This window comes from Scophthalmus maximus, chromosome 19, assembly GCF_022379125.1.
Source record: "Scophthalmus maximus strain ysfricsl-2021 chromosome 19, ASM2237912v1, whole genome shotgun sequence".
NCBI classification, from domain to species: domain Eukaryota; kingdom Metazoa; phylum Chordata; class Actinopteri; order Pleuronectiformes; family Scophthalmidae; genus Scophthalmus; species Scophthalmus maximus.
The window spans coordinates 4,858,680-4,870,000 of record NC_061533.1 but is presented as its reverse complement, the minus strand read 5'-3'; the positions used below and the strand labels follow the sequence as shown (position 1 = coordinate 4,870,000).

General features: G+C 44.4%; 1 protein-coding gene across 3 annotated transcripts in view; it reads right to left on the bottom strand.

The window, feature by feature from the left end:
* fbxw8 (F-box and WD repeat domain containing 8) overlaps positions 1-9,117 on the bottom strand; it is a 19,658-nt gene extending 10,541 nt beyond the window's left edge. For 2 of the 3 annotated variants that reach the window (XM_047329238.1, XM_047329237.1), the window contains exons 1-7: positions 8,480-9,117; positions 8,214-8,318; positions 6,834-6,998; positions 6,162-6,250; positions 3,515-3,672; positions 3,235-3,434; positions 2,802-3,020 (exon numbers count right to left, since the gene is read on the bottom strand). In XM_047329238.1, coding sequence (XP_047185194.1) covers positions 2,802-3,020; positions 3,235-3,434; positions 3,515-3,672; positions 6,162-6,250; positions 6,834-6,998; positions 8,214-8,318; positions 8,480-8,941 — 1,398 coding nt within the window. In that variant the 5' untranslated portion in view covers positions 8,942-9,117. The remainder of the gene's footprint in view (positions 1-2,801; positions 3,021-3,234; positions 3,435-3,514; positions 3,673-6,161; positions 6,251-6,833; positions 6,999-8,213; positions 8,319-8,479) is intronic. The other variant, XM_035640150.2, reaches the window with a different exon arrangement.
* Positions 9,118-11,321: the final 2,204 nt, after the last annotated feature.

Here is an 11,321-nt window from a genome sequence, read left to right as displayed (position 1 = left end):
AAGATATGAGACAGAATCTTCTCCGTCATCGACACAAAGCAGCTTTTGCCCTTTTGAAACAAAACTGCAGCAAAAAAAAAAACTGTGGCGTTAACAAAAACACTGCGACAACGTGGCTGAGTTCACCCCGAGTCAAAATGCTGGAAATTAAAATCTATCACTCCTCCGCGGGGAAAGAGAAGGTGTGAGATGACTTCCCCTTGGATGTCGCCTCCGTGCATTTTGACAAGATTTTTAATGAGGCATATGTTCTCTTACTAACGTAAAAAAAAAAAATGTCTGGCATCACAAAACGGTTGCAGCCAGTTTCTTTTCCTTGTCTTTCTTTGCGGAATGAAATGTCTTGTTAGAAGCGTGACAAAGAGTGACAGGTAGGTTAATTATATTTGTAAAAAAAATATTTTTAATTAGTAGGAGAGGCATGCCAATCATGGAGTGGTATGAATTTTTTTTGGGGGGGGGCTCACCTCACTTCAGTAACAATAAAGTTCTTAACATTTTCTATGGAAATGAAATTTCTGATCTGTATTTGGAACTTTGGAAATTTTAATGTCGAGGATAGAATTTACAATTTTAGCTGGATTGGGAATTCTAAAAGGAGACAAGTCTGAAAAAAAAAGTGCAATGATTAATTTTGGTTTTATGTTGCAATATGAGCAACAACTCAGAAGCAAGCTCAAGTTTTCCCAAGAGGAGAAGGAAAAACAGCCACAACATTCTCAACACAAAGAAGAAGAAAATGGCGGAAAAGCTCCAAATTGGGAATTTGGTGATTTAGAGAGACTTAAAGGAAGTTGTCACAGCAGGAAAAAAAACAATCATTATTCTACCATTGATATATAATATAAATTAAGTAGCATACTAATGAGAAACATTATAGATTTAACGGTCGTTTATTTCGTCCGATGCTTGATTTGATCACATTATCTACAAAAATGTCAAATTCCTTAAAAAAAAAAAGCCCACTCCAGTTTCTTTGTGTCTAGAACGACATCATCAGTGTTCATCAATCATCAATATCCAGTTTATAATTGTATAAGGCAGAAAGAAAAGCTACAAGGCCTAACATTCAAGAACCTGGAATCAGAGAAGGACAAACACCATTCTCAATCTTTGCTTGAAAAAATATTTTAAAAAAATGAATTGATTATTAAATTCGTCATATTTTTTCAGTTCATGAACTAATCAGTTGATTGTTTTGGCTCTAAATGAATATAATTCTTCATATGAAGTCCAATAAAATAATTTTAAACAATAATACAGGGTACAATTACATTATTTTGTGAAGAGAAAACACAAACCTGATTTTTTCTAATTTAAAAAAGGGATTTTTCTCTTCTCACTCAACACCTGCACCTCGAAACCAGCCTCCCCTTCACTACTTCTTGCTGCCTGGTTATAAATGTGAATAAATGGATACAAAATGTTGCCTTCACGTCAACTGCTACTCTCGCCTTGGTCCACTATGTGGTGCTTTGGCTCTGCCACTGTGGCTGCTGCACTTTATCAGGAGAGTTTAAGAAAACAAACATAAAGAACAGGAGTGGTGTCAGTGCAGTTCTCCAGTCTTTACAGAAACCTGCAGGAAAATATATGATATAAAAAGGAAAATACAACACAATAATCGTTGGAAGCGAACTTGAAAGCGAAATAATAACTGCCGCATATTTGCTTCCTGCACCCGACGGAATAGTTTGTCTCGTGGCTCTTTGTTCCAAAAGCCATAAGAGTCAATTAGGCGCCTGGGGTCCGAAGAAACACGGTTATTATTAGAAACAAACAGATGCAGCTCGGGGGGAACGGGAGTTTTATTAAAGGACACGTCGAGGCTGGGTTGATTAGGAGCTTGTTGCTATTTAAACTGGCTCTTTTCTCTACTATAAACAACCTCCCACCCAACGGGTCCATCACGTTCATTTCTAATGGGTACCCGGGGGGGAGGGGGGGTCTGAGGGGACACAGAGTAACAGCGATCCCACCGTCAAGAGACACCGTTTACACACACAGAGATGAGGTAAGATGCATTGAAGGAACAACTAACTTTGTTAACGCCGCATGTGAAATTCTAATCAGTTCAAAGTGTGAACCTGACTTTTAAGTGGGATAAAAGGAAAAGTGTCTGGTTTCGGTTCCGGAAAAAGATGTAAAGACGCCTTCATATAGCTCCTTCACTTCACTTCACGTACAAACATAGATTGTTATTCCATAATACGGGATAATCATCATCACGGTAATGTTGATTGATGGCAGCTTCTACTTCTACGTTATTTTCCTTGAGGGTTTTGTCCAAGTTCGCTCGCTCACTCGAGGCTCCTGACCAAGTCGTTTGTTCTAAAGCGTTTGTGATCTAGGATGTGGACCTGCTGCCTCTCGTGAAGCCACAATTCTACCATGTTTCCATCCAAGTGAAACGCACAAGACAAAATCGTCAATTTGAAAGCTCTCCTCGGTCGAAACCACGTGCTAGATACATAAAATATTACATTACAACTTGTTTTTACAAATGGTTAAAGTCAGAGTTTGGCAACTTTGAGATGCAAACGAAGCAACAGGGTCATGAATCTGGACTTAAGACTCGTCTTTTTAATCAAGCTTTTAAATCATTATAGTTTTTTTGTTGTTTCATGTTCGTAAAGTGTCCTTGGTTTGGTCAACGGCATTTAAAATCCAATGTATTATCATTAGTAGAAGCTTTTTAGGAACAATGCTGCGGTCTGAAACACTGATGGGCCCCATCATGCTGCCACTACAGCAACACTTCTGCACGTTAATATTTCACTGTACAGACCCACTGAACCCACCTTGTTGCCTGCGTCGTGCATCGCCCAGCCCGCGCGCTTCACCCCGAGGGCGACGTGGGAGTCGGAGGCGTCCAGGCAGGTGACGGGGTGACCGTAGACGGAGTGCAGCGTCCGTGGCTCGTCGTCTCGCGGGTCCAGCAGGTGCACGGCGTCTCCCGCCGCCAGAGCGGCCAGCGGGCGCTGCTGGTCCCGGCCCGGCACCAGAACCAGGCTCTCGACCTGCCGCGACCAGGACACGACGGAGACAAACGATTTACTTCCGTTCACTCATACTGCAAGTACACGTGCGGCGCTTGCTTCAAGAATTTAACTCCATTTCACCGTAGTTCCGCACAAGAGGAAAAGAATGCGTGAAACCTATTCATTAAAAACAATAACACGTCAGTGTGAAGCATGTCATACTGTACGTGAGGAATTCATCTGCCTGACTCACGGTCTGGGGCAGCCGCGCCCGGCGGATCGTCCTCCAGTAGCCGCGGTCGTCGGCGCAGTCGAGCCGCACGTCGGGCCCGGTGGCGGAGCCCAGGACGGGGCTGTCGGGGCTCAGGGCCAGGGCCTGGATCCTCCCCCCCGGGCTCTGGAAGTGGTGGATGGGCTGCCCGCCCGTCTCCGTGCTCCACAGGTCCACACAGCCTGTAGCAAGGAAACAACATTCCATGAGCCCCTTTAATAACCACAACTAGAGTTACCACTGCATAAACACACACACTTACCATCTTCATAGGCAGCGGCAGCCACTGTGCCGTTGACCTGGACGTGACTGACATGCGGCCTGGGGTCCGTGTTCGCCGACAGGCCGTTGGGCTTGAGGAACGAGGCCTTTGAGTCCCAGTGCAGCGTGTCCCACAGCCGCACATCGCCAGACGTGTACCTGAGGGAAACAAAAACGAGAAAGGTCCTTAACCTTGGTGTTTTCGACATTTTCACAGATTTCCCGGGGGAATAACTCGTTGATTTTCACGACAAAGATTCAGGCATATTTAGGGGACCAGTATCAATTTAATGCGGCTCGAGTGAATTAACGGGAACTGTCTGGCCTTGGCGGGGTGTATGAGGGCATGACATCACAAATGAAGCGACTGTGATTCATTCATTGGCCTCTCGCTCTTCCTCCACTTTACGTAACATGATAACAGTAACCTAAGGGCGAAGCACGTTCTGAGCCCGAAGGCAAAACCACCGCAAGTCTTTCAAAGTCCAACCACTGGGCAGAGGTCAAACAGAGGCCGTCGGGCTCCTCGCTTTCACTCTCATAACCCGCTGCGCTATCGATTTATCGATCATGAAATACCGCAAGCAGCAAACTTAGGGTCAAGTTTGAATCCAGCTACAGTTCTTCGACACTTTGACTCTGACCCTGCCCTGTTCTGGTACAACCTCCCGTCACTCGATCCAGCGTTGCCGATTAAAACTCTGACTTTACTTCTCATGGACAAGTAACAACAAAGTCACCCCCGTGGCCCACAACGGGCTGCCGTTCCTGTTCTGTTCTCGACACCCCCCCCCCTCCTTCGAGCTCTCGCCGTGGGAGACGACAAACTGCCGGCGTCGCCACCTCCACAGAAACCATCATGTCTGAGCAAGTATCCGCCTCGCAGCCGGAGTGTGTGACACGGTGTCGGAGTGCGTGACAGAGGGTAGTAAGTGTGTGTGTGTGTGTGTGTGTGTGTGTGTGTGATTGGCATCGCAGAATTTGGCAGGAAGTAGTACAATAGCAATACACACTTTCACCTAATTAGTACATCACCACGATGCCAATTACCAAGAGGATGATGATGATGAATCCAACTAATCCGTCAAAACTTTTGTGTTCAGGAAACTTTGCACGCGGCAAACTTCAGGCGTAACTTATTGTCGGGAGTCGTCGGGGGTTAACGAGGCAAAGTCTCCCGTCGCCTTTCGAGTGCCAAATCTCATTCTACCGATTTTTCTAATAAGATTTTTTTGGTGGATGCGATTGAATCATTCTTGATTGAACTGCTATTGATTCTTTTTCTGGTTTAAACAAATTCAAGTCCTTTCACTTAGACGAATGACCCTTTAAGTAACAATAATGGGGAAAGTATTGACGTTGTGAATTTGTTAATAGCTACGACATTTAAAAGGGAGAGTGCTTTTCCTTTGTGTGCACACTGTTTTGGTACTGCGTGTCCTACAACCGCATACCTGAGAAGGTACAAACAATCTCCAATGAGACAGTGGACTGATGGGAATCTAATCACATCAGTCCCCTGAGACGCTGCACACTGGGGTGGGTAGTGTGTCGGGCTCCTGAGGGCCACACGCACATGAACATGCACACACGCACACGCACACACACACACACACACACACACACACACACTCTGTCACTGTCTCCGCCCAGTTCTAAGCTGCTATTCCTATACTCTTCCCTCACCCACTAGCACCATTAGCAAGAGTATAAAAATTTAATGACGCCTTCATATAGCTCCTTCACTTCACTTCACGTACAAACATAGATTGTTATTCCATAATACGGGATAATCATCATCACGGTAATGTTGATTGATGGCAGCTTCTACTTTCAGTTAACATTCACATCCAGTGAATCATCACTTTCTTGTAAGTACAGATTTCCTTTTAACAATGACACTGCGTGACATTTCACTTCTACGTTATTTTCTTTGAGGGTTTTGTCCAAGTTCGTGACACACACACTCTGTCACTGTCTCCGCCCAGTTCTAAGCTGCTATTCATATACTCTTCCCTCACCCACCCGCACCATTAGCAAGAGTATAAAAATTTATAAACACAGTGACCATAGGCGTCAACGAACTGAAAACTGAATCTAAATATTGACTATATCTGATCAGCAATAACGAAGTATAATTTTTTTTTATATTTATACATAATAATTCCCGCCTGTGGTCACCAGACTTTACAACTTCTTCACAGCCCTGGATTAAGACCATGATTTATTATTCTTCTACACCTATGATCATATGAAGTTTGATGCGATGTGGTCTGGATTTATATACGTCCCGCGTTTTCCAGTGCTACTCACGCTGACTTCAGAGTTCTTTGTGTTTTATTTCATTAAAAACATTTATTTATATTAATTACTCATTTATTGTCAGTCAATATTAAATGTATCAACGACACACTAAAATAAATATTTTATGTCAACATGTGACGTATTCTTATTAAACAAGTCATAAATCTGAAGATTTATGGACTCGGTGTTATTTGCATACCAAGATTTATACGGCGATAAAAAGAGTTATGGAGAGAGAACGAGGCCGACCGCTTCAGAGTGCGAAGAGCAGCAGTAAAAGTTACTGTATACCTTTTCAACACGCGTCTCACGTCTGATGTGTTATTGAGTCGGGATAAACTCACCCGGCCAAGACGTAGTTGTCACAGGAGCTGACGTCGCACAGCACCTTCCCCAGCTCGAACTGCAGCTGGCTGATGGATCCCACTCGATTCTGCACAGGAGACATTACTTGGCTGAAAAATTTGTCCAAATATCGCAGGCGTTTTATGATAATATTGATAATATGAAGTGCAGTTTCTTAATTCCAAATAAAAATGTCTTTTGACATATTTTATAGGGCTGCAACTAACGATTATTTCCATTATCGATTAATCTGTCGATAATTTTCTCGATTAATGGATTAGTTGTTTGGTCCATAAAAATATAACAAAATTGTGAAAAATGTTGAGTGTTTCCTAAAAACCTCAAGATGATGTTTTGTTTTATCCACAAACCAAAGATATTAAGTTTACTGTCACAGAGGAGCAAAGACACCAGAAAATATTCACATTCAAGAAGCTGAAATCAAAGAATTCTGACCTTTTTTTCATAAAAGCTACTTGGACCAATTAATCGATTATCAAAATAGTTGGCGAGAAATTGTTGCAGCTCTAATGTTGTACAATTAACAACCAGAGATTAGAGAGGTACATCGCGGTCCGTGGTGCAAGATGTCCACTAATTTTACCAGACAAACATCTGGACAGGTGTTGCACTTTCGGGGTATCAAAGTGACAGATTCACCGGAGCCGAACCTTCCAGTTGGAGCGCATGGTTTTGGCCGAGTTCCTGCAGTCCCGCAGCGTGCTCTTCCAGCAGGGCGAGTCGGACACGCCGGCGTCCTGGTGGTAACCCTCCCTCGTGCACATCCGGAACCACAGAACGCCGTCCTCTGCGAGGACGCCCCACGCCCGGCTCACCTGGGGAGGAGATTTGGGCAAGAGCGACCGTTGGGTTGAGTCAGCTTACATTACACGCTCGCATCGGTTAATTTTGTTTGTGCTTGACGAGAGCACGGGCCGGCGGCCAAATGGATTCTGATGCACAAAATGTAATTTACTTTTAGTCTATAGCTAATTGAGTCACATAAGGTATTTAAGCCGCCCTGGGCAACGCTGCGTAATTGGGAAAGTGCAAGTCTACTGAAATCAATAGACATTCTCTTCCAAGAACTCTGAAGAAAAAAAAGACATCGTCAGGCAGCGCACCATGAGTGATCGCTTACATGAACCAAAAGAGACAAAAATTCAGTAAGAGATATAAGTTTGCTGCTCTTTATGATTTCTGGTTCTGCAAGAATGTATGTAATCATTACCCTTCACCTGACCACACAAAAAGAGGACGTGAAATCAACCAAAACTACTTTAAACATTCAAGTTATTCAAAACCGGTTTTGGTTTGTGAACAAAATGAAAACAACAGAGCCCGACTGACATGGATATTAGCAATAATTCTGAAGATGTCTTTGTCACACCCTTATGACAAAGAAATGTAATTGGGTTTTTTTTTTAACAGTTTGACCCATAAACGTTGTTATAAATAACTCTAAATTAAGAGATCCAATGTCCAATAAAGCCAAATATGTAGAACTTGAATTCAGAAAAAATAAAGGTTTTTACATATAATGTCAACATAAATGCCACACAATCAGCCTCTGTATGTCTGTGAAGGGCTCATAACCGCCGATTTTTATCAGCCAAACAGGTCTGTGAATTGTAAACTGTTTCATTTGAGAGTGATTTGTCCCTTTCAGATTTTATATGAATAATAATCAGAGGAACGAAGGGGTAAAACTGTGCAGCAGCGCAATAGAAAAGAATGGAAATCAAAAAAGGGTCCAAAAACTGTATTTAGTGCAACGTACATTTTACATTCATCTTTTTAATCATATCATAAACCCTTGCTCTTCTATATTAGCATATTAGTATTAAGCAGCTGTTTTACAGTAAAACTGTGGCGGCAGCGACTCAGTGTCTGCAGAGTGTTTGTGTTTGTCGAACCCTATACATAAAATCATATGACTTTATAGTTGCTCAGTTAGTGTGAGAATCATTTCTTCTTTCTTTGTTATAGACACCTTTTATTTTTTTATATTCAAGCTGTTGCCAGGTAAAGTTCGAATGGGAGCAGCTCACCTGTGCACACCGGCCCAGCTCGGTGCAGTTCAGATACTGGAAGATCTTCAGGGCCAACTCGTACGGCAACTCGATGTCAAAGAAGGGAATGTCATTGACTTCATTCTGCCGAGGAAAGAGTTACAACAACGCACATTATTATATGCTGATCTGATTCTGATCAACCACCACCACCACCATCATCATCATCATCCTCATCATCATCCCCCTCTTCATCATCATCCTCATCTTCATCATCATCCTCCTCCTCATCATCATCCTCATACCAGATCCTGGATGAGTTGATCCACCAGCTCCTCGTCTTTCTTGACCTTTCTCTGAGGCTGCAGCTGCTGCAGGGACGCGCTGTAGAAACTGGTACGGGAGTGGAACTGTCTTTTCCTCCTGGTCCTCTCCTCCTGGATCCTGTCCCGCAGGGGGCTGGTTCTCCCGTCCAGCAAACTCCGTGCGATGGACACATACTCCGGCTGGTCCTCCGACTCCGGAGTTGCAGCTTTTTCCCCGCCTCCGCCACCCCCAGCACCGACTTGGTCCTCAGTGGAGCCAGCCTGTTCTGGACCGCGGGCCTTGCTGAGATTTTTTAAATCCTCAAAATACCTATTTTTCAAGTCTCCCCTGTCCGACTGACCGGGTTCATCTCCGGAAGAGGAAGGAGCAGTGTCCCCCTTCGGACTCGTTAACTCTTGTTTCCAACGCTCCCTGAACGCAGCGAGTTCGTCCTCGGCCATGTTTTCCCAATCAACTCGGCCATGTTTTCCCAATCATCGTTGACCAAACATACATTTATATTAATAAAAAGCGATATCAAAAGGACGTATTCGTTACACGGAACAATTGGGGGAAGACATATCGGCACGGTCGCAAAACAAACCGACGTGCTTCTGTGAAAACAGTCCGACGAGCAACTACGGGCTGCGTAACTTGAGTTCCGCTAGTTTTTTTTATTCCGCAGTTTTATTATAGTCTGGACTCAGGCAGGATATACAGTACAGTTTTTTTTGTGGTCACAGCTGGTTATTGCTTTTAATATAAATGCAAATATGTATTTGTTCATACTGGTGGGGGGGGGGGGGTCATATTTAAAAAAATAAAAAAAAAAATAGACATTGACAAAGGACAATGTCCCAGCTCACCGTATAACAAAAGACTCCTCAGATCAGAGCAGACAGGAGAGATCCAAAGTGTTAACCATCGCATCCCTCATTTGGGAAAAAGATGATGTAAACCCCCACGTCACGTGACACACACTGTAATGAATAATACAGCAGGGAGAGGGCGAGAAAGAAAAAGGAGAGAGAGGGGGGGGGGGACATACAAACACAGTCGAGGTTTGGTGAGGGGAGAGCAGGAGGGTCGCTTAGCCTTTTTTTCCCCCCCAAGACTTAAAAGACAGAAGATCGGTTGTTGTTGTTGTTGTTGTTGTTGTTGTTGTTTGTGTGTGTCGGGGAGGATGTGCTGGCTGCCGACAGACCAGCCTCTGCTGCTGCCCGGCGACTCCACCTGCAGCGGCCGCAGACCCTCGCCGTGCTCGGTGGCTCAGCTGCTCGCGTTGCGCCTGCGGAGGATCGGGGACCAGCTGGAGAAGGGCTGGGCGGCCGGCGGCGGCGGCGGCTGCGGGGATGGAGCCACGGTGCTGGCGGCGGCGGCGGTCACCGGGCGCGGCTACCTGAGGAGCCTCCTGCGCAGCGCAGCGCGCCTCGCCGCGCTCGCGCTGCTCGTCGCCAGGCGACACCTGTAGGGCGCGAGGCGGCAGCGACCAGCAACAGGTGCGTTCACGGCGTCACGTCATCGGGGTGTTGAGTGTGGCCCCCAGGCTTTATGTATGAATTAATACAGGTAGAAGCGTTCATTTTACGTGTGGGGCATCTTTTTTTCACAAAAGCGTGAAAGGGAAATTGGAGGCTGATTTGTTAACTGTACACAGGAACTTTCAATAGAGGGTTTCTTTTTAGCGCTGAGGAAACTTGAAAAAATTGGGGGGAAAAAGTTGTGTTTCCTTACCACAATGTTCCATAATTGCAGAGTAATAGAATAATAAGATAACCATGAATAATACCCACTTTATTTGAAATAATGCGGACAACAGGTGCCAATGAAATTGGGTTATTTATGTTTGTGATATACAATAATATGTATATATATATTTTCTTTTTTTTATTTCACAATTATCAGCCTTGTTTTTGTCTTAAATAAGTCCCCCAGAAACATTTATACATCACTTTGATGCTGACCCCCCAAAAAACCTTATCAAAATAATGGCAAACTAATTTTTGAATGGGTTTAGCTCACATTTAATGAATGTTCCATGAAGGATAATAAATGTTTTTAATCGGCAAAGTCAAAGTTTTCATGTGCCTCTCACTTGTTTTCCTCAATGCGTTGTTTGTCGTAACATAGCCTATATATCTTAAATGTCGTTATCCATTTCTGTCCACTTAATGTTGGAATGTTGGTCAGGTTTCTGTTGAAAGGACGAAAAAAAACTATTTGTGAAGAAGATGCTAAATGCAGTCACAACATATGAAAGCTGTGAGAGAAATAAGAAGCTTTTTTAATGGCTGCTGTATGTTAATTAAGTCCATATATCATATCTCATATAGGTGGTGCCTTTTAGGACCATGCACGAGGAAAGGGCTCACATCATTTGCACTAAAGGCAAGGCAAGGGATGCAGGAGAGTCGGAGGATGCGGTCCAGGAGGAGGAGTGCAGCGAGTGGAAGACGGACAGAGGAGGAGGATGAAGTGAAGTTAAATGTGTTGTTTCGGGGGGGGTCGCTATTTTTGTGTCTGACTGAACGCCATGTGTCATGAAGACCTACTCAGGCCCGACGTGGATGCACAGACACACTACACCAAGCAGCAGCAGCAGCCCTGCAGACAAGTCAGTCAGTTCCATGTCCTGCCCCCCCTGCGCTCACTCTGCCATTCTGTCATCCCGGTTACAAAACAGTGATGTAATCCTCCCCTGGTGCAGTGGAGGGGAAGGCTCACTAATAGGACTTGCTTTGGATTCTCACCCCACCCCCCCCCCCCAACCACCGGTGCGAGTGCATTCATAACAAACAAGGGTTAACAAACCAATTTGACCTTCAGATGCTTCAAGGCTGA